Below are 21,969 nucleotides of genomic sequence, written 5' to 3' on the forward strand. Positions count from 1 at the left end.
TCAATTTTTCCCCTAGCAAGAAGGTGACTCTATCAAGAACCGGATCCAAGATACCGCCTAGACGTACTCTGCTTGCACCGATCCATACCTCTCTCCATTAAACTGCAATTCGAACAGCATTGACGCAGAGAATGGTGTAAGAACCAACTCAAATTTAATCACGTAATATTCCACTCCTCTGGAATTCGTGAGTTTCTCGAAAAGTTCTTTCGGTATCCTACTCAGATCCGATGTCAAGGTGCAGAGAACGGCGACATCTTTTCAGGTGGTCAGTTAGAATTACTGACTGATTGAACTTCATCTGGACTTACCTGAGGTGACTATGGGTGGGGCATCCTGTATCAAACAGAACTTCAGGTCATCCTGGAAAGTCAAGGAGGAATTCGTGGGGACACGTCTCCAAAACGGAAATGTAATTGGCCTATCCTCTGAAATCGCGTCGCCCTGCCAAATTTCAAGTTAAAAAGGCTCAAAAAGATGCCTCAAGAACAGTCAGCACTTACTTTGTGAATGTACCATTGCATTTGGTAGCGTGCTAGCCATTTCTCATAAAAATCACACCAGTAACGATCCTCTCGTCTATGTTTTGTGGGGTCGAAGATGGCGGAAATTTCAATGCCATAGTGACTTCGAGCCTTCCGATTTTCCACTTGGTTTCCTTGGATTCCTCGGTAAACAGCACCGCTTGATCGGTCAATTCTCCCGTCATTTCATAAAGATTGAATGGATTCGAACTTACCGAACGACAGCCGACCAACTAAACATGAAACGGTGTCTGTCAGCATTTGTGTAAGCTCAATCAAGTTAGAATCTTACGCATTAAGTGGTTGCATGATTTCCATTTCTTTGAAGTAACTTTTTAGCCTGTTGTAAAGATATGCAGAAGCACCGAGGCCCCCAACCAGGACTATGGCCTTGAAGAGAAATCATTAGTGACATAACATTAAAAAGAACCAACTCAAATTTAACCACGTATGGAATCTTACCTTTGCACTAAGCCCAGCGTTTTGAACGCTCACGTTCTGTGCGCGGATAAGGGCCTCGATCTTTGCTACCACAGGGTCGAAGATCTTTTGGACGTCCTCACTTTGCATGAATTAGCCTGGGTCTTCTAACGTCGTCAATAATCAAAGCTAACCTTTCCATGTGAAGTATTCCGTCTTTTATCCCGGGAATAGGGATAGCGTCGCCTGTATAAGTGAATCCGTCGTCGTCAACTGGCCCTGAGTAAAGAGGCTTGATGTCATTCTGCCATTTCTGCATGGCAATGCGTTTTGAACTTTCGTTCAGTCCATTGTACTCAGTCTCTCCAATTGTACGCTTGACATACTGCTCAAACAGCTCATCCAGCATCACCGATCCGCATATTTCGCCTGGCATAGAAGTAAGTATCATATCGCAAGATGCTCAAAATTAACTTTTACCTGTTCCTTCCACTACCTCTTCCATTCGCAATGGATTCATCTGCGTAATTTTGTATGTGATAAGATCCTGAAATGAAAAAGAAAGAATGAGACAGATATCGAATTGGCGGGGCTTTCATCAGTCGACACGGAAGGGGTACAAACCACTGTCCCACCACCTGCATCGCAGACAATAAAACAATCATCTTTCTAAGATATATTAGCTACCCAGGTATGTGCACAACGGTGTACCTATGTAGTTAAGACTTACCGCCATAGCGTTTGGCTGGATAGTTTTGATGGCATAAACTGCTGCAGCTTCGGGCTCGGAAAGTAAAGACAGATCAGATTGAGGAATACCGGCAAGGCACGCAGCTTGCATCGTTAGGTCCTTTGCCTTGTCGGAGCATACTCCCGGAATTGTCAGGACGTACTTGACATTCAAAGTGTTCATCAGACTTCCTATTCCTCGGCGATCAAGGACGCGCTTGACGTGGGAGACCATCATCATCATGTAGTCGCCTGCAATATCAACGGGCTCCTTTTTGAGGTCTTGAATTATAACTTCGCTTTCAAGGGCAGGTCCATAGGTCGTCATTTGGCGGCCTTTGTCGAGTAAAAGCTTCACTCCCCTCACAGCCGGTTTGTATTCATTGACTTGGTAACCCCATCTGACTTCGCCGTCCTGGTACGATATGACGGTAGGAGTCTTCTGCGATGTACCTGTCTCAAAGGTTAGATCAGCTATAGCATGAAATTCACCAGTCACTTACTGTTGCCTTTTCCAGGCCACTCCTGGATAACCGTGGGTTGGGTCTCTAGCCCTTCCAATGCCCAGGCAATACTGTACTAATCATCAGCTGAACATCCGTCAAACAGGACACAGTTTTGAATATACCCGCTAAATGTAGTTCCGAAGTCCATTCCAATAACCAGTTTGGCACGTTTATTGGGCTCCATGATAGGGTTTGGTGATCGGTTTAACATGGTGTGAGTCTTGTACAGTATACCACGCACGTGGAGCTGTTGCGATAGGTGACTTTCTTGATTCACAAGTGTAAAGCTCGAAATCTTGGAGTCGGTAATAGATGCCAGAATCGATGTAGAGATTCAGAAAAGTGTAAGAGGAAGAATGAAACAAATAATTGAAACGAGCTCGTCATGAGTGATGGCCACATGCATACTATCGTAGCGGCAACTGCCAGTGTTTGTCACAATATTTTTCTGGACCTTTCTTTTTCTTACTTTTCCTCTCTTACTTTCACTGTGCTTCTCTTACTTTCTCTTTACTAGACCTGAATCAATACTGCTAACATCTCTGACTCCGCACCATCCTCATTCGTTATGGCTTTCAAAAAGATTACCCGATCCTTAGGGTTTAGTAGTCCAGATAGCGAAGATCTCTTTGTTCAATAAAATCCGCCAACCCATTCTCAGTCTAGTATGAAGCTCCCAGTGCCGTTTGAAACGTTGTATTTCTAACAGTATTAGATGATTGTTTCGAGCACAAACCCCACGACAATACCACCCTCATTGGAGAACACCAGGTTCCCCAAAAAGAACACCAAACACTCGATACAAGGTCACAAAGGCCACAAATGACACAAAGGAGGTGCCAGTCTATTCACGAAAATCAGAAAGAAAACGAGTCATGGAAGAAGAAGTGGGAAACCTTGCAAGAGTATTGCAAACGCCGCCAACAGGAGTATTTATGCCTGCAGCAGCAGAACGAGACTCTCCTTCGGAAGTTGAATTTCCAGGAAGGTCGTGAAATGAGTCTTCGGAGAAGCTATGATGCACAGACGGAGGAATTGAAAAACTCCAGGAAGGCCCAGCTTTTTACCGAAGAGAAATATCGCCGTCAAGCGGAAATGCTTGATGAATCTCGTGTCGCACTCGATACTGCATCGCAGGCGAACACATCACTTGCTATCAAGCAACTCGAACTTCAAAAGTGGATTCCCTGTTTAGACGATGATGAGATAAGACAGGCCTTGGGTAAGCTTTACCAGGGCCTGGAGAGATGGGTGAACAGCAATTTCCCTAACCTTATTCCGGGTCGCAAGGCCAGGGACGTCGATTTCCACAACAACATGATACAACCAAGGAGTTGCTTCGATACTTGGTTGGAGATCCATGGCGTTGTCTCACATGATATCTTTAACAACCTTCTGTGTCGCACTCTGGTCGCCATCGAAGATTCGTGGTTCAGCCAAAACATTGGTGTGGTCGACGAGCGGATACGAGAAATTTGTTAGTATTATGTCTTCCCCAGTCTTAGTCCCTCTTCTAACTGCTAAAACTAACATTGAAAGGTCCTGCGCATGTTTCACACCAGTGGCGCTCTGCAACCAGTACAGCAATCTCGTCGCTCTTTCGCGAAAATCTGGAAGCAAACTGCAAGCAGTATGCTGCGATTGCGAATGAAAAACACGCTCAGTATTCTCCTACGGAAGCTGCGAAACGAATCTCACAGCTGGAAATACTGATGATGAAGTTTGCGGATCTGAAAGCCAAGCTGGAATGCCAGGCTGATCGCTTCTACTTTGAGTGGTTTCCAGCGGGTACCCCGTTCTGTGAAGTGCGAATGGCTTCTTTTACTGGAGAACGCTCCAGGGATGCACTCGTAGGGAGCTGTCTTGCACCGGCCTTGTTCAAGGTCCCATCGGAGGGGGGTCATGTATTGATCCGGCAGGCCACTGTGCTGGTTCGTGCTCCCCCGGAATTCGATGGCAGCAAAGAGGACGGGGATGGATTGGGATACGATGGCCACAACGAGGGCGGGGATGAGGTGGAATTCGATGATATCAAAGAGGGCGGGGGTGGGTTTGAATTCAAGAGCAGCCACGAGGATGAGGATGAGTCGGAATTCGATGCCCACAAAGAGGGCGGTGATGAGTTTGAATTCAATAGCAGCCACGAGGGTGAGGGTGAGTCGGAATTCGATGTCCACAACGAGGGCGGGGAGGAGATGGAATTCGATGATATCAAAGAGGACGGGGATGAGGATGAGTCGGAATTCGATGGCCACAACGAGGGCGTGGATGAGATGGAATTCGATGATATCAAAGAGGGTGGGGATGAGTTTGAATTCAATAGCAACGACGAGGATGAGGATGAGGATGAGCCGGAGTTTTGAATTGCTTTTATCGTTTTGTGGGGGGAGTGTTGTCGTATGCCTTGCTCTTCTCGCCAATCTTGCTGGTGATTTGGGAGACGTCTGGTGGATTTGCGTCTACCTTGTCTTATCAACTTAATCAACTTTATCCGTTGCATAGATATGACTCGGAATAGCAGAGAGCCTCGGATGTATGTATCAAATACCCACAGTTCGGCCATTTGTCACGAATACCATTATTATTTTGAGAATGAGTTCTGGCCGTTGTTGTCCAAGGTTCAATAATGTGGTAGAGCCTTTCTATAGTCGAGAAGCAAGCTTGGCATCCTTGGGATTCTGTCCAGCTTTTGACTCTTCAAATGTTGCGGCATACAGGCGTACGTGCCTCACAGCTACATTTTTCACGCTAGCAACGATGAAGATAAACGAGCCAAGCCATACTTGCAACCTTGGAACAAAGACACCATCTTCATGAATCATTTAATCTAAAGTAAAGATATCGAGTAAAGTAGAACAGTACAAGTACTAATCAATTATCGCCAGGTGAGGTCAATTCATGTCGGATCCATTCATCCAGTTCATTGGATCAGGCTGTGAAGCGTATCTCTGCTGCAGCGGGTGACTCGTGAATCTCAAGGCCGAATATAGAAAATGCGGCCCATCACCGTGATCTGCTCGCACAGAGACCAGTCCAGATCAGTTCTGCACCATTGTATGGGGACATAGGATGAGAAAAAAAAAAAACAAGGAACCAAAATCTATGAGGTTGGATGAGTGTAGAGTCGTAGGGAATATGGAGGTCAAGGGAGAGAGAGTATGAGAAGGGCATGCCAGTCCAAACAAGAGAAAAAAAAACAATCAATCCTCCCCATCCACCAAACTACCAAAAACCAATAAAAAATTTGGAAAGAGAGAATAAAAGCAGAAAACCAACCACTGCCAATCCAATAATTGGAGAAAAGGAAAGAAAAGATAGATCACAACCCACGCACTCACACACGCGCACACATCAATCGCTGTCGGGAGGATACATAGTCAAACCGCCATATTTGAACCATCCCGTCGAGGGTGCCGGAGCATTCACGAAATGAGAAAAAAAGTAACACAAGAAAGAACGCTTGTAGAAAAGGCCAATAGTCCGGTCCCTGCGAGTGGTGGTGGGAAAATTCTTATTGACTTTATCGCCTCTTAACTTCCGCTGACCAACCGTCAATTCCCTCGCCTCGAGTCCCCGGTGCAATTCCCAGATCAATCCCGCTCATACCGGCCGTATCCTGCAGCCAATCATGTGAAGCCATACCACCGGCATTGGCACGCTTATCGGGTAAGAGATCCAGCATCGGTAATAGGAACTCGCTTGTTCGCATGCTATCCTCGACTGTGTAGTGGTATTTTTCGCGGAGGACGTCGGGGAGGGCCCAATGACGGAGGCGATGGATATTTCGCAGCTCACCCTTGCGATTGAAGATATCTTGGGACCATTTGCCGCTTAGGCACATGGGCTTGGGGAATTGGCCAAGTAATTCGATAATCTGAGCGATGTGATCGTCGTCTTTGCCGTACTTGGTTCCAGATTGTGGGTCGAATAGGTAGTCACCGGTGATAAGTTCAAATGTCTGCGGAAATCAGCGGCGCTCAAAAGATTACGGAGGATAAGCACTCACCATGCATGCCATACTCCACACGTCAGTACTAGCGCCCCATTTTCCACCCAAAATCACCTCGGGGGAGCGGTATTGCCGTGTCTGGATGTCGTTGGTAAAGTGGTGGCCCACCCAGCACGCGTTGCCTAGATCGGCAATTTTGACCGAGATGATGCTGGCATCGATCTCTTCCTCAAGCGTTTTGGTTGATGAGCCTTTATCCAGCGAGATACCCGACACCTCTCTCTCCAGGAGATCACTAGATGAAAGATTAGTACTAAGTTCGGGTGGAGTGTTCTGATATATGGGATATGGACATACGCTGTCTTCTCTCGTTGCTTCTGCTTATCATCCTCGTCCTTGACACCGAGCGCTTCCTTCATCGATGGGATGTCCGGTGCTATTGAAGTCAGTATACAAAAGAACCGTTGAGGGGAAATTTTGGGGGCGTAATGTGGAACTCACTCGGGTCATTCACCATCTGGCTGAGGCTACTGTGTGAGTTGGAGGAACTGTGCTTGAAATCAAAGCTGCTGAAGCTTGTGTTTAACGGACTCGGCAACGGCTGACTGCCTGTGATCAAAGTGCGACGGCGCCGGCGCCCGTTGCGGTTGTCTTCTTTATTCTCCTTCTTGGCTTCTTCTTGCGCCACATGCGCCTCCACGATCTTCTCCACATCACCGATCTCAATCAACACGTTCTCTGGCTTCAAATCGGTGTGAATGATGCCACACTCCCGGTGGAGGTAATCCAAACCCAGGAGCACTTGCTTGGTGATTTGTTTCACTAGTGGCATGGGAATACCACGATGGTTCCAACGCTTGATGAGACCCAGCAAGTTCTCACCCAACACCTCAAAAACCATACATACGTGAACACCGTTGGGTCCCTTGTGTTCGAATGAGTCCAACAGACTGACAACATGCTTGCGGCCGGGGTGGGAAGGTTTCGCTTCAACAATCCGATTAAGCAGTTTGATTTCATCGATTGCGGTTTCGGTGTAATGAGCGGCGGAGCGCACGACCTTTAGCGCCACGTGCTTTCCAGTAGTGGTATCTCTTGACAGCCACACCGTTGAGAAATGACCCCAACCCAATTTGCGTACCACAACATAACGGCCATTGTTGTATGTCTCTCCTGCTTGTACGGGATGATAGCCACCCTTGCAGTAGTCCTCGGAATCTTCTTCTTCGGCGGTGGTTTCAACTTCATCTACGGATGAGGTGGATGGTGAGCGCGACGCTGTAGTGGTGGCGGGTTTGGAGTTTGATGGCGCTGCGCCACTGCTATGGAATAGAGAAAACGAGTTAGCGATCCGGTGCATCTGGGGCGGGCATTTCTTGACATCCGACGAAAAGGCGATGAGCAGATATATTTCTGCCGTAAAGAAGTTGGGCAGAGAAGGGGGGGGAGGGGGGGGGCAATAAAAATGCAAAATCACAAAACATACGCATCAGCGGCTGGGTTTGCATCATTAGTGACAATAGGCTTGAGATCAGTCCCCTTTCTCCTCTTCTTGCCGCCATTGCCATTGGCAGCAGCGGTTGCGACAGAAGCCATTTGTTTGCCCTTGTTTAATACAGCTTTTGTGAGATCAACACCGTCCATGATGTGGAGATTCGACGAGGTTGGTGTGGTTCGGAGCTGAAGAGGCGGGGCACCGGGATGCGAGTTGGTTGGTCGCGGGAAAACTGAAAATGGAGAGGGCGGTGCGTGGGTGCTTCACCGCAGAATAAAGTGAACTCGACAACAAGTTCAGAAAGTGATGTATCAACAAGCTTAAGAATAAGTCTCCAGAGGAAAGATTTTGAAACAGTTCAAGTGTTGGGAATTGTAAGTTTAGAGTTTAAGCCCGAACGACACTTTCAGTGACCTGAATCAGTTTAACGTGAACAGTGGGCGAATTCCGCTTGCAGCGTATTAGACGGATGTGGCAAAAGATGTCGCATTGACCAGGAACATGAAATCAAATGGATAGGGACTTGGTTATCATCAGATGATTATAAAGGGATGGAAGTATCAAAGCAGAATGAAACAAGTAGAAAATATGCGCGCTGGGTCATCACAGATGAGGATTGGTAGGAGGTGGAAGTGGCTGGGCTGATCTTGGGCTGTATATATTATTCTGGATGTGTTTTTTAGTATACAACCAGTGACATTTGAAGTCTCCGTATATTCTGCAAAGAAGAAGTATCAAGTTAAATACTACGTACTTTTTAATGCATATTGCATACAAATCAATACATCCAAACGCACATGTGCATCTCATTCTTAATCTAATAATCTGATCTGGTGATGGTCTCGACCACATCCTGATGTCACCGATTCCCCGCTTGATGACTACGCACTTACATAAGGCAACCTTGAACTACTACAACTGGTACGTTCATCAGCTTCTCAAGTAAACAAGTAGTAATCACTTCAAATATTGGGGATTTGACCATGGCAAATCCATTCATTCGCCCTTCTATTCCGGACTATTTTATTTCCTCCCCCTTGGTCGCACTCCTTTATCCCCTGCACCAGGTCCTCCTGCGCCTCCGTGGACCACCTCGGCTCCCGCCCCCAAATGCGCATCCTATCCGCGTCGTCTGTATTTCAGACACCCACACCCTCGAATGCCCTGACGTCCCAGATGGAGACCTCCTAATCCATGCTGGTGACCTTGCACAGGATGGCTCCGTCCGTGAAATTCAAGCCGCCGTGAACTGGCTTCGCAGCCTCCCACACCCGCATAAGGTCGTGATCGGCGGCAATCATGACAGCTACTTCGATACGCGATCGCGCCTCGAAGAGGATCGCGACGAACCTACAGCCAGTGGATTCGCCACCGTCTCAGAATCCACAGCTTCTATCCGTTCTTTAGACGAAATCACTGGCGTATCCTCGCGCATCGACTGGGGTGACATTCACTACCTCCAACATTCGGCCGTAACTCTCGAGTTCACTCCCCCATCTGTCTCCGATACCGACTCCACATCTTCCTCTACAACTGCGCTAACTAACTCGCGACCGCGCAACTTGACTATCTACGGTGCCCCGCAAATCCCTGCTATTGTACCTCTCGGTCCGGAACACGCTTTTACCTATCCTCCTCACCACGATGCCTGGTCGCGCACCGTGCCTTCAGACACCGATATCCTAGTCACTCACACCCCGCCTCAAGCGCATCTCGATATGTCCCCAATCTACTCAATAGGCTGCCCCAACCTTCTGGCTGAAAGCTGGCGTGTCCGACCACTATTGCATGTCTTTGGACACGTTCATTTCGCCGCGGGGAGAGAACCGATTTTCTGGGACGAGGCGCAACGCGCGTGGGAGCGGCTCTGTGCTTCGCGTCGCCCCCGTGCAAAGTTTAGTCGCCTGTTCGCCCTAATGGGATTCTTGCGGGATCTCTTCGACCCCGCGAGTTGGGTTGACGTGGCCAGAGTCGTGTTTTACGGAGTTCTCGGTGTTGTTTGGGCGCGTGTCTGGGGTGGGGAGACCAATGGGGGTGGATGGTTTGTTAATGCGGCGTGTATGTACAAGGATTCAGGGCGGTTAAGGAATCCGCCGCAGGTTATCACTCTCTGATTTATACCCTTTGGGGTTTGTGTTCTTATTTTCTTCTTGATGTTATGAGCGAGCATGGCAGGTTAACACCTGCTTTCTTTTCTTGAGTGGGGTGATTACTCTTCTCTCCTACTAAATTTTTTCGATTTCTCGAAGATTGTACATACAATATGGAGAACGCGGAATCCGTGCTTCAACTAATGTAAAATTACTGCCACAACATAATCTTTCCACTCACTCATATTTTCTAATGGTGTCTTATTTCTGTATGAAGGCGAACTCTGAAGCCGAAAGGCTCGCAAATTGTTTCCCTTGCTAATTCAATTGGAAAGTCCGCCTTCAATTCGAACATTTTTTTTTCTCGATCAAAGTAACCTCAAGCATATGGTCACATTTTTTATTGTACCTGGCAATGATTTGCGTTCAAAGGTAAGCTGCGGATAGATCCGTACACTGCATACGATCTTCCGAATTGCCTCAGGCTGAAGTTATACTATTAATCCCCTTTTTAGTAAGATGGAAACGATCCTAACCAGACGCCCATTTCCAGACAAAAGCGAATGCCAAACGTGGCAATTGGCCCCATTGTCACCTCGAGAGAAATCCTGTCGTTCTTCCATAGTCACATCCCCACCTCGTGGACATGGGGGCTATTTCACAGCATGTCCCAGATAGGAAATGAAGAATAAGATTACCGCTTACTGCAGTAGTAGGTTAACAGAATCATTAAATGTGTCAATAATCTGTACAATCATACATGTAGTGGCAAATTATCAAAAGAGTGGCAACGCAATCGAGTTTCATGAAGCATCTCGGGCTTGCTAAGTACTAGATGCAGAAATGGAGTCAAATGTGTATGGTTATCATCGCGGGTAGAAACAACTTGCCTCCCAACATTTGAAGGATAAATAGCTCGAGATCACCTCGACAATTGGAAGCCATCAATTCATTCAATAATCCAATCCATCCAATAAACCAACCGATCTCCCGATCAACCACCTCAACCTTCAAAATGCAGTTTATCACCGTCATCATTGCTACCTTGGCCGCCGTTGCCTCTGCCTCCTCCTCCGACTTTGAGAAGCGCTCTTGCGTCTCCGGTGAGCTTTGACCAGAATTCTAGGCTGTCGGGGTTCCATTTTCATATGCTAATATGCCATTCAAACAATCTAGACTCTGCCTCCTCCGCTTCCGACTTCGAGAAGCGCTCTTGCGTCGCCAGTGAGATTTTATCAGAATTCTAAGCTTTCGGGTTCCATTTTCATTGTGCTAACATGCCATTCAAACAATCTAGACTACGAAGTTGCCTGCAACTCTGAGAACGCCTGCTGCGACAGCTGGCAGTGTGTCGGCGCCACTGAATGGAACGCCGGTGTCTGCATCCCTAACTACTAAGGGAATGCGATCTTTTTTATAAGCGGAAACTGTGACTGCTTATGTATTTTTTGGATTCGGATTTGAATCTGGACTAGATTTAGAGTCAATGCATAGGCTGGTCCTATCCTTGGCTATATAGATAAATGGATGTTTTTTTTTTGATGCTGATTAAATGAGAACTTTTAATCTGTAAGCTTTGAATCATGTTAACTAGTATGTAGTCCTTGCATACAAATCATCCCTATCGGTCAGGATGCCTTGTTACTGGGGTGAGAATAAACAACAAGGTTACCTCAAGGAAAAGTTCTAGTGAAACCAACAAAGCAAACGGGACTAATGCAAGATGCAGCCTCAACCCCAACATTTACTTTGTGATAAGTCTCAATGAACATTCGCGTGTGACATCAACGATCTGACCGCTCTTTTGAGCCGCACATGGAGCGGGGCTCGTTACTGTACGATTATCTACTCGACGGAGTACAAAACTATCAGTTACCCCAGGTTTTGACGGTACACTCTTGGCAACACCGTCCTACAACACTTGAAATGGAAACCGAAACTACTCCCTGCTCAGCATGTAGCTGGACTCCAAAGCGCCAAACACAATGTTCCTACGACAGCCACGTCAAAATATTCTACAGCGCCAGTACCCGGGGAGGCTGGTCTCTAGGCTCGAAGCTCATCCTCAGAGAACGATCCGCCGCGCCGCCCAACTTCGAAGCCCCCAATATCCGATTCCTGTCCGAGAAAACCTCGATTCCTATACCTGAGCTGGTAGAAACCTGGGAAGAAGATGGGCTATCATTCTCTATCACGAGACGAATTCCGGGAAAAAACCTAGACGAAGCTTGGCCCACGTTGTCCGACGAGGAGAAAGAACGCATCGCGAAACAGACTGCCGACTACCTCGGTCAGCTTCGGGGGCTCCAATCCACTCGTATGGAATCAGTGGGTGGAGAGCCACTATTCTGTAATTTTCTGTTTGGAGGTGACCACGGCGTTGGATATGGACCGTTGTCATCAGACGATGAGCTATGGGATCAGTTAGCTCTATCTTTGACCCATGTGCCGGAGGAGATTCGGTTGAAACTACGCGAGCGCATGCCCACTGCTGCGCCTTATACATTCACGCACTCCGATCTCACGACTGTCAATATCATGGTTGATAATGGGAATTTGACGGGTATTATTGATTGGGAAAACTCGGGGTTTTTTCCTGTTTGGTGGGAGTTTGCTGCGGCTGGTATTTGTCTTGGCGATGAGGATAGAGAGTGGAAGAATACTTTGCGCAAGTACATGCCCGAGCATGAGGATATGCGTGGTTTTTTCATGGACCTCTGGTCATTGCGTCGGTATCCAGATTTGGATGAGAGAGGGTTGAAGTTTTTGAAAGAGGGCGGATTTAGCATTCCTAAAGTACCAGAAGTATCGGAGTAAATACTCCACATGTTTACATAGTAGCTTCCAAGATTACCCCGCGGGACCTAGAAACGATCGATTGCTTCCCCAGTAGTTCCAAGGCTACTATTAAGTATGCTAAGCTAAATTTGGCCTGCAAGCTGCAAGCTACGTACATAAGTCACTCGAGCGCTTGTTGGGGCTACGGCACGTCGTGATTGGTTGTAGCCTTGGAGGGGAGATCTGATTCATCTGTTTTCTTCCGGGCTGAATTCGAGCAACCTCTTCTCGTTGTCGCGATCCATCTGCAGTCCTGGTGATATTTCAGAGCTTGCGGAAATTCATAGCTGCTATCCTCCATGGATCAGTCAACGCTTACTCCCGAGTTGCAATTTTCCCTTGGCATTCGCGATCCTGTTGAATATAAGCGACCCAAGGATGTTTGGAATGTGCCTAGGAAGTTCCGACGATCAACACATTGCGTACTTTGTGGCGAACAATTTTATTCCAAGTTACCTGTCATTGCCCGTGTGTTCCCCTGGAGCCGTTTCGCCTTCATTTATCCACTTCACTAACAAATATCTTTCATAGTTGTCTGGGATCTGTCACGACAAAGTGCAGCTGTGCTCAACTCGAACAGTCACAATAATAAGTATGTATTGTATGAGGATGGTGAGGATCCTGTGACTCCCTGTCTACATAGCGTATGTTGGACTGTTTTGGGAAGCCAGATTGATGCAGAGCTGCTTTTCTGTTTTGGCATGGCCATGATACCTTTACTGGATGTGCCAACGGGTTTCCAGGGTAATATATTCGCGCTTTCGAATAGATTCTTTGCATCGGAGATGCTGGAGCATCTCACCAAGAACTTGGATAGAGCTGTGCAGAAAGGAGGCCAAATCACACATGCATACCATGACCAAACCACCGAGCTCACAAAGGTCTTCCAACTGTGGAAAACCCTCCCGGAAGAAATCATCTTTCTGATTTGGGAGCGTCTGCCTCTGACAGTGGCCAAGTGTTTATTTTCGCTGCAGACGTCCATGGACTTGATCCAGCGAGTTCGCTCAGTAACCTCATGGAGTGGGTTCTTCCTCATGCATGGGTCGGTCACGGTGTACTTTCGCCATTTCCATGGGGAAAGGTACATATCTGGGGTTCAGAATTCTGCTCTGCACGGATATGATAGCCGCGATTATGAAAAAATTCAAATCAAAGTACGCGTGGTTGCTGTATCTCCGGTCATTGGCCTCTTTGGTTTGAGGGGGATACGATACCTCATGGAGGATGGCAGGGAAAGCTATGTTGGATCCCCATTCAACAGCACCGAGTACTCCAGGTGTTCGAATATTGCATCACTCAATCATACGGAACGCCTATTTTTGAAAATTGACGGTGATGTAAGAGAAAAAGCTTTTTGGCTCAAGATTATTACTCAAGGCTTATCGGTTTTTCAGTGTCTCAAGATCCATACAATCGACCTCCCACCAAATCAACCCAAATTGTTTGGGGATTTGTTTATTTGGGAAACCCGCTGGCCGATATCTCTTCTGTCCGCCAGAACCGGATCTTCTTTTTACTTACATCGAGAAACAATAGACCGAGCAGATTATTTCAAGAAGAAAAAAGTTTTCATGCGGTCTGTCCCGTTTAAAGAAGACGATTGCATGATATATGGTCTGACGATCTTTTGTTCTCCTGCCGGGGGGACGATTGGGTTTGGAGTACATTTTCGTCGATACTCGGGTGATGGCATGGAATTTAGCCACTCGATTTGGCAAGGTAAGAATGAAGGCTGTGTTCTTCATATCCGGCTGAGGCACAACGAGCATATCTCGGCAATTTGGGTACTGTCTTACAGACCTGGAAAATCTGATGATGACCCATACTTGGGAGTAAGTCACCTACCATGTTCTACCTGAGCGATATTAAAACTTCCCTGAAACAAAACTCTAATGCTTACGACCTTTTCTGATACTTAGATACAAACCAGCAAAGGCCGTTCTTATCTATTAGCCCCAGAACTACCGACCGGGCAGCGGTTCAGTACTCGCCAAATAGCGAATGAACGCCATGGCGTCATTCTTGGGATATACTATGATGACTCCCCGAGTAAACCCGACCCCCGCATCAGTAGTTTCGGAGTGTTCTGCGATCTTCGAGCTAGAGTCATAGAAAATAGGTCTGGGGCCTTTTCAGTTCGTCCGCGCAATTACCCCATGCTCTCCAAGCTAGTAGGATCACCGTGGGAACGTTTCGGATCTCAAGCAGTGCTCGAGAATGTGTCATACTTGGAAACCTGCTCGATCGGTGTCAGATGTACTGGCATGCTCCTGACATATTTCGATGGCCATCAAGCTGTGCTGGGCCAATGGCATGAGGATAAGCCGGCGGAGGTTGTGAAAATCCGCAAGCTGGACTTCGTTCGACACCAAGGCTTGCGGTTTTTCTTATCTCTTAGAAGTGGCACGGTCTCTTACCTTGAGCGAGTGGAAACATGGGCAATAAATGACCATGAACCTTGCGCTCCCTCACTCGCTCACATTGTGGTCGATTTAGCATATGGGGTGAGTTTCTTCCATTTCTCACCTTTGATTCGGCAGCTGATGAGTAGTATAGGATACCGTGGTCTGGCTTTTTTCGGCTTGTTCCGACATCATATCAGTCCTCTGATCAAACTTGATACAACTCAACAGTGTGACAAAAAGGATTTCAAACGTTACCTTGTCTAAATACGTATATGAGCTTCCAACTTTGCGCGTTCAAGTCCTACCGTCTAAGTCATGTCCAAATGTCCCAAATCACCTAGCTCCGAGAGGTTTAGCCACGAACCATCAAAGGTTACAGAAAACCTCAAACCTTATATCCGTGGGTGCGTTCTTGATACTGATACCTCCACCTGGAGCTAGTAGTACCTCCAGTCTTGGAACTGGGGAAATCACGTCAGGGAAAAAAAAATGCAGGCACCCGAGTAGTAAAGTGGGAGAAGATATGGGTATTTAGTATAGATCGAAGGTTGTATCTACTAAGTAACATACATTATAAGTAACAAGTGAAATATTGAATCTAGGTAGCCTGCACCTTGAACACCCCCATTTTTTTTCCTTTACAGCTTAGCCTTCTCATTGAACCTCGGCGCTTCGAGGGGATCATAAGCGCCTAGTCCCAATGTATCGGAGGGAATGACACCCCCGTGTCCACTCATCAGACCGCGGACATCCAACAAACTGGGGTTCAACTCCTCGATGCTCGTGGCACCGATCAATCGCATGTTCATCTCCATCTCGTCCTTAAGCAACTGCATCGCGCGATCGACACCGTCCAATCCATACGCGGACATGGCGTACAGGAAAGGCCGGCCGATTCCGACACCCTTGGCACCGAGGCAAAGCGCCTTGAGGATATCGGTCGCACGGCGGACACCACCATCAACATAAACTTCAATACGCTTCTCCCAGCCGCGTTCGCGGAGGGCGGGCATGACCTCTGCGAGGACCTCAATACCAGAGCGAGCAGTCTCAAGCTGACGACCTCCATGGTTAGAAAGTACCACACCGTCAACACCGGCCTCAACGGCACGGAGGACATCCTCAACGCATTGGACACCCTTCAGCACGATCGGCATGCGGGTGATGGAGCGGAACCAGGGGATATCCTTCCACGAGAGAGCGGGATCGATGAAGCTTGAGATTGCGCGGGCGGCGCCCTGCGAGCGATCCACGTTACCATCGCCGGACTGAACGTCGGATCCAGCATCTGAGAACTTCGAGCGCATGTCCTTCTCCCGACGGCCGAGCTGGGGTGCATCGACGGTGATGAACAGTCCCTTGCAGCCACGCTTCTCGGCATGCGCGACAATCTTCTCTGTGATGGCGCGGTCCTTGTTCACGTACAACTGGAGCCACTGCACCTGATCACCTTGCTTTGCGTCGACAATCTCGTCGAATGAGCACGAGGCTAGCGTCGGAATCATTTGGATGACGTCATGCTGTTTCGCGGCCTTGGTGAGAACAACTTCACCTTCGGGGTTACCCAGCTTGCCTAGGGCGGTGGCGGTGACGTAGAATGGGATTGAGCATTTATCACCAAGCATGGTAGTTGACATGTCGATGTGTTCGACGTCGACGAGGACGCGGGGGCGGAACCAGATTTTGTGGAAGGCGGCGTGGTTCTCACGCATTGTCTGCAAATTGAAAGAGAGATTGTTAGAAATGAATGGGATCACATAGATGGGGTTTTTTATCGCGATGTTATTAGTGCTGTACGTACGATTTCATCGTCCGCTCCGCTGGAGTAGTATGCCCATGCTGTCTTCTTCATCACCCGTCGGGCGACCGCTTCAAAGTCCATGAGGTTGTAGCAGGCTGCAAGTGGGGGCATCTGCTTGATACGCTCTTGACGGCCGGCCTCCTCGGGGTCTTCGACCTGCTCCTCCTGCTCGACGGTGCTCATATCGACATCACCGAGGTGCTTGGACTGATCGAGGAACTTGTCCAGGGTGTCGCGAGGGTGAATAGGGTCGAATTCTTCGGTCGCATCTTTGCCGGCATATTTGAGAATGATCTTCTGGCCTCCAGGGTGCTCTAGATGGTATGTTAGAAGAAGGTGGTTAGGTACTGTGGGTAATGACTTGTCTGTCTGACCTGGTAGGAACTCGGTAACATCGTAGGCTTTACCGTGCACGATGACCCAGCATGAGTCCTTGGAGTTGTGCTCGGCGACCGTGGCGCCGGTAAGTTTATTTTGTGACATGGCTGCTATGGTGTGAGAGATGCGAAGAGGAAAAGATTATCGCTTTGGAGAAGTGTAGATTTAAGGAATTGGCGGAAGAGAAAGAGTTCCCAAGGGACCTCGGGCTAATGGAGTCCGGGGATCAAAAAGTTGCGGGGAGCTTTCTCGGCCGACTGCAGCTGATGATCGCGACAAAACCGCATGTTTTTCGGCATCGTCTCGTGCGATATTAAAGAGGATAAAAGATGGAGATTAGGTGACTTTGATTTCAAAAACACTTGTTGATTTTATTCTCGAAATACTCCAGAAATAACTACTTGTTTGGTATATCTATTGATGATTAGAGTGGTCGGTATCATCTACCCCGGGGTTAACAGTCGCATAGCTCGGGGGAAACGTTAGCCAGTAGCGATAGTCGCATTACAGACGTAAATAATCTTCTTCCTTCAGCCTTCCACAACCTCCACAATTCTATTTACATTCCAATCGCTTTCGAATCGTGCATGTGCAATGCACTCCCGATTGAAGTTTCAGTGCCACCCCCTTGCTACAATGTATACCACCTAATATTATCCTGCAAGGAGACTTCCATATGCATCGAGAGTCGAGACAGCCTTTCTGCACACTATATATACATTGTCAAGGGTGAGACCAACAGTTGTCCTTTTTCCTTTATTGTTCACGTACATGCATGATTGGATAAATTCAAAGAAATTAAAATAACCTTCGGTTGCATCCGATCAACAGATCGTTGACCCGAATGCATCGTATCGTGCATGGAAGATATGCTTTGTTGCTCATGGAATGTTTCTATCGAAGGAAAGTTGACACCAGTTGACTCCAGAGGGAAAGAAAAGCGAGCTGGGGAATGTTGAGGCCTGAGGCGAGAACATATTATGTCATCTGGTATTTGCCTCAGGCCAAAGAGCTTTTCCGCCTTGACCAACATTTGAAATTTGAACATTCAAGTATGAATGGACATGAAATGATATCCTGGAGTCTGATTGGTCTCCAAATTTGTCTCCCCAAAGGCTTCAAATCAAAACTCCCTCCAGGACTCCAATCTGTATATCCATGGAAGTTATATCCTGCAACTTTTGTACTTATTCACGAACTCTAAAACATCACAAACCGTTTCTACGGTTGCGGGATCATCTAGTTCCCGTCCAGAAAGCAAATCATCTCTTGGCTGACGGACGCCACTTGTCGATCCCTGGTATTAAACTTCATGGTCTGCCCAAGATCCTGGTCAATATGGTCAAATGGAAAGAAAAAACCAAGTTGTATCCAAGGCTACCATTTGCGACCGCAAAAGTAGATATCGGGATTGGAGACCATTCTCTATCTGCACGAGTTCAGCCACTGATGCAACACTCGGAGGGTTTTTTCATCGATGCCGGCGCTTCCGAAGACTCCGCTGGCCACGTACTCTCCGCTTCTTCTCCAGCTTTGACCTTTGACAGTAAAGTTGGGGGCCTGGGGATAAAACCCTTTTGCCTCGTGGCTGTTCAGGGTGAAGAGGGGACTTCCACACGGCTGTGGCGTTTTTCCCTGAGTCATGTAGATGGTTCGTGTCCCATTTTGCTTTGTACTAGTAGTGTATGTGAACGACAGACCACTCGAGTACACATTTAAATGATCCCCAGGCTCAACGCCGTCTATTCTTGGGAGAACCGATAAACGATATACTAGTCCAGTTTCAACTGAACCACGGCAAACTTTCCCAACTTTTACTTCCTGACAGCCGCAAAGTCAACTGGAATGACGTTGGTTAAGACCGACACAGCGGGAGCGGGGAGAAGGAAGAATCTTGTTTTTTTTTAACAACAACGTCATCTGCGAAAAAAACCATCCAATCTCAACTGGCACAATTGTACTTTGAATTTAATCTAGCATTGAACTCCGTATTTAGGTAGCGAATCGAAAAGCTGGGGGCGAGATATTTTACAAGGATGCATGCCACTGCATGTCTGTAGACATCAGTACGGACGCATCATTCAGTACAAGCCTAGACAATCTGTAGGATTTTGCACACACCCACTCGGGCATTCATTAAGATAATCTCATTGGCCCTTGAATGGGGTCTTAATTCCCCCTGAACATCAGTCGGCACAGTTAGATTGGGAGATTAAGAGACGCGCAATGCAACCATGCCAGAGAGATCCTCGTTGTTGTTGGGCTCACTAGTTTATGGGACGGGATCGCATGGTTAAACGAATTCCCCGCGTGCTCGTGGTTTTTGAACAGCCTATACGCAGAGTAGTATAGTGCCATCGATTAATCCGAATACAGTAGATTTCGTTGGATAAGAACAAAGATGAAAAACTCTTCACTTTGGGCGGGACCATGTGTTGATAAGTTTTGGCGTCCTTCCAGAATCGTTCGACGCGGCCGAAAAGTGGCACCTTGGACTCCTCCTACATCATCAAGCGGAGTTTCCGTAACGAATTTTGTCTAATGGATACTGTACTCACACAGCTTGGGTTGAAAGCCGAGTTTTCATCGTGGACAGGTCCGACCTCTCGAGACAATGACGTGGGTCGGGTATCTACGAATGAAACTGGACGAGAAATTGGACTTTGTTTTTTCCGACTCCGCTATACGACTTACTTGGGTCGTGATTCGTGGAGCCAAAGTCACGGTGGACGACCGAGAATTTTAGTTCGCTATAAGGAGAAAAGATTTGAGGATTTTAATGAATTGGGTAGAGAATAATCGGAAGTAACCAAAGACACATCAAAAAAATGAAAAATCGGTCTGAAGAACGGTTCAGATTATACATGTCTTGGCTAAGCGCCTTGGCTTAAGGTCTGGGTCCTGCAGAGCCAAATTGGGTACATGTACTTGACTAGAGCATTAGTGCTTGGCAGTTGGATTTGACAGGGGGTTTCCCCAAACTTTTGTTGCAGTCTCCGAGCTGGGGATGAAAACCTGGAGAGATAGAGACACATCGGTTAAGCTGCCCTGAAAACCACCTGGGGATTAAGCAATGACTCCTTTAGGGGGCAAGTACAAGGCAAGGAGCAATAGTCAACAATAATTGAAAAAAAAAAAATTTCATTTTCATTTTCCAATTTTCCTGTTTTGTATTTCCAAGTTTGATGCAAGAGTGGGTACTGAAAAGGGATCCACTGATCCCCTGAGGACGCTAGTTTGCGGACGGGCGCATTCTTGCATCATTCGACCTCCACTTTCTGTGCCGGCCGCACTCGTTCGGGAAGGACGGTGACGGGATCCCGAGTCCTGTCGCCGAACTTTTTCTTGTAGTTACTCCGTATAGAGAAAAGCACTGACAAGGGCACTGACAACCCTGATAACCGATAAACCCCTCTTTTCGAAGCCGTTACACCGCTCAAGCCACCGTTAAGCCTATTACAGTTCGCCCCGACTACTATCTTATGTATCTCGTCAGCGCATGGATCTTAGTGCAGCCTCATCGACGTAACTATACGTTGATAGAGATCTATCTACCTTCTCGCGACCGTGCGTTTGTCTACGGAAGTGTTGTAGTCGGCATTTGTCCGAGAGCCGGGTGATATCACACCCGATCAGTTTATTTTTCACTTCATTTTCGTTCCTACTGAGAATGGTTTAGAGTGGTTTGATGTGGCTCCCTCTGGTAGCGAAGGGATAGTAACGGCAGAACGGTCTCTGATTTGTACTGTACCTCCTTACTTCATACTGAAGTTTGTATGTACCCGATCATCTGGTAAGTTCAATTTTATTTCTTTATTATTACTTAAAAGCAAAGACAATAAAAAGTATTGTGACCTTGTTCAAATAAAGGTACCTTGTAAAATCTCTGAAAGTACAACACGAACCACAATTCATTTCTCACTACCACATCTAAATGGCTCGTCATTGCGGGCCTTCAACATCCAACAGCGACATCTCCAAACCCCACCACGGAAGACGAAACCAATCAGCAATTCGGGAGCATAAATCGACCCTCATAAAATCTCGGCCAGCTTTCTGGTTTTGAATTTTCGAATTCTTTTTTTGTTTTCTTTTTTCCAATTTTCCTCTGATGTCATCAGGGACGCAAACTACCGCGCCATGGAGTGGAGCAGCTCGGAAATGCTTAATCGATCATTATTGATGCATCCGGAAGCTTGGCCCCACAAGAGCGGGTTCCTTGGGGCGGAACCATTGGTCAGTGGAGCGGAGTCCTTAGATCGGAGACGCACTCGGCTTCTGTCCCAGTATTTTTGCGCTTTTTCTTTTTTTCTTTTTTTTCTTTTTATTATTTTTTTTTACGCTCGGAGTGTCTCCTGGCACAGAGACACGGGGAAGCGATGGAAAAATCATGGAGAAGAGAATATGCACGCCCCACGACTTGCACGTCCTTGCCACTTTCGTACGGCTGTTGGGTCGGAAAGAAGAACATTCAAATATCTCCCCCCCCCCCCCCTCGGTGTTGCTTTTCTTCTTGATCAGTCTTATCTCGCCTTCCTCCACTTCTCTACCCACATCCCTTTCTTTGATCCCATCGTGGTCTAAGATCTAGGGTTATCTAACCTTTGTGTGGAAACTTGTCTAATCCTAATTTATACACACACATACACACACATACTACACACACATACAACCTTCAACATGTCTGATAAGCCTTCTTTCGCCGGCATGTCCGGCAGGAAGCTCTCCCTGTTCGTTTCGACGATCGCCACCATGGGTTTCTTGTTGTTCGGTTATGATCAGGGTGTCATGTCCGGTATCATTACTGCCACCGACTTCGACGATGTCTTCA

At 47.3% G+C, this 21,969-nt stretch overlaps 7 protein-coding genes across 7 annotated transcripts; 4 read left to right on the forward strand and 3 right to left on the reverse strand.

Moving 5' to 3' along the window:
* Positions 1-57: 57 nt before the first annotated feature.
* N7466_006562 (Hsp70 family protein) lies at positions 58-2,390 on the reverse strand (the record flags this gene model as incomplete). Its single annotated transcript, XM_057165959.1, has 12 exons — positions 58-257; positions 312-444; positions 504-684; positions 740-757; positions 817-914; positions 987-1,086; positions 1,139-1,373; positions 1,425-1,491; positions 1,569-1,613; positions 1,675-2,126; positions 2,177-2,247; positions 2,302-2,390. 12 exons carry the CDS (start codon positions 2,388-2,390, stop codon positions 58-60), a joined length of 1,689 nt encoding a protein of 562 aa, XP_057021558.1.
* Positions 2,391-3,001: 611 nt separating this feature from the next.
* On the forward strand, positions 3,002-4,542 carry N7466_006563 (uncharacterized protein; the record flags this gene model as incomplete). Its single annotated transcript, XM_057165960.1, has 2 exons — positions 3,002-3,656; positions 3,719-4,542. The coding sequence occupies 2 exons, from the start codon at positions 3,002-3,004 to the stop codon at positions 4,540-4,542; spliced, it is 1,479 nt and encodes a 492-aa protein (XP_057021559.1).
* Positions 4,543-5,699: 1,157 nt separating this feature from the next.
* N7466_006564 (serine/threonine-protein kinase) lies at positions 5,700-7,772 on the reverse strand (the record flags this gene model as incomplete). The annotated part of the gene is made up of 5 exons (XM_057165961.1): positions 5,700-6,137; positions 6,186-6,423; positions 6,486-6,564; positions 6,630-7,450; positions 7,615-7,772. 5 exons carry the CDS (start codon positions 7,770-7,772, stop codon positions 5,700-5,702), a joined length of 1,734 nt encoding a protein of 577 aa, XP_057021560.1.
* An 834-nt stretch (positions 7,773-8,606) lies between these two features.
* Positions 8,607-9,737, forward strand: N7466_006565 (metallophosphatase domain-containing protein; the record flags this gene model as incomplete). Its single annotated transcript, XM_057165962.1, has 1 exon — positions 8,607-9,737. The coding sequence occupies one exon, from the start codon at positions 8,607-8,609 to the stop codon at positions 9,735-9,737; it is 1,131 nt and encodes a 376-aa protein (XP_057021561.1).
* Positions 9,738-10,728: 991 nt separating this feature from the next.
* N7466_006566 (uncharacterized protein) lies at positions 10,729-11,111 on the forward strand (the record flags this gene model as incomplete). Its single annotated transcript, XM_057165963.1, has 3 exons — positions 10,729-10,816; positions 10,890-10,937; positions 11,011-11,111. 3 exons carry the CDS (start codon positions 10,729-10,731, stop codon positions 11,109-11,111), a joined length of 237 nt encoding a protein of 78 aa, XP_057021562.1.
* Positions 11,112-11,639: 528 nt separating this feature from the next.
* Positions 11,640-12,530, forward strand: N7466_006567 (uncharacterized protein; the record flags this gene model as incomplete). Its single annotated transcript, XM_057165964.1, has 1 exon — positions 11,640-12,530. One exon carries the CDS (start codon positions 11,640-11,642, stop codon positions 12,528-12,530), a length of 891 nt encoding a protein of 296 aa, XP_057021563.1.
* A 3,067-nt stretch (positions 12,531-15,597) lies between these two features.
* On the reverse strand, positions 15,598-17,243 carry N7466_006568 (L-lactate dehydrogenase (cytochrome); the record flags this gene model as incomplete). The annotated part of the gene is made up of 3 exons (XM_057165965.1): positions 15,598-16,674; positions 16,761-17,074; positions 17,135-17,243. 3 exons carry the CDS (start codon positions 17,241-17,243, stop codon positions 15,598-15,600), a joined length of 1,500 nt encoding a protein of 499 aa, XP_057021564.1.
* Positions 17,244-21,969: the final 4,726 nt, after the last annotated feature.

Source organism: Penicillium verhagenii (genome assembly GCF_028828195.1).
Source record: "Penicillium verhagenii strain IBT 33310 chromosome Unknown utg000006l_segment0_segment0, whole genome shotgun sequence".
Classification (NCBI taxonomy): domain Eukaryota; kingdom Fungi; phylum Ascomycota; class Eurotiomycetes; order Eurotiales; family Aspergillaceae; genus Penicillium; species Penicillium verhagenii.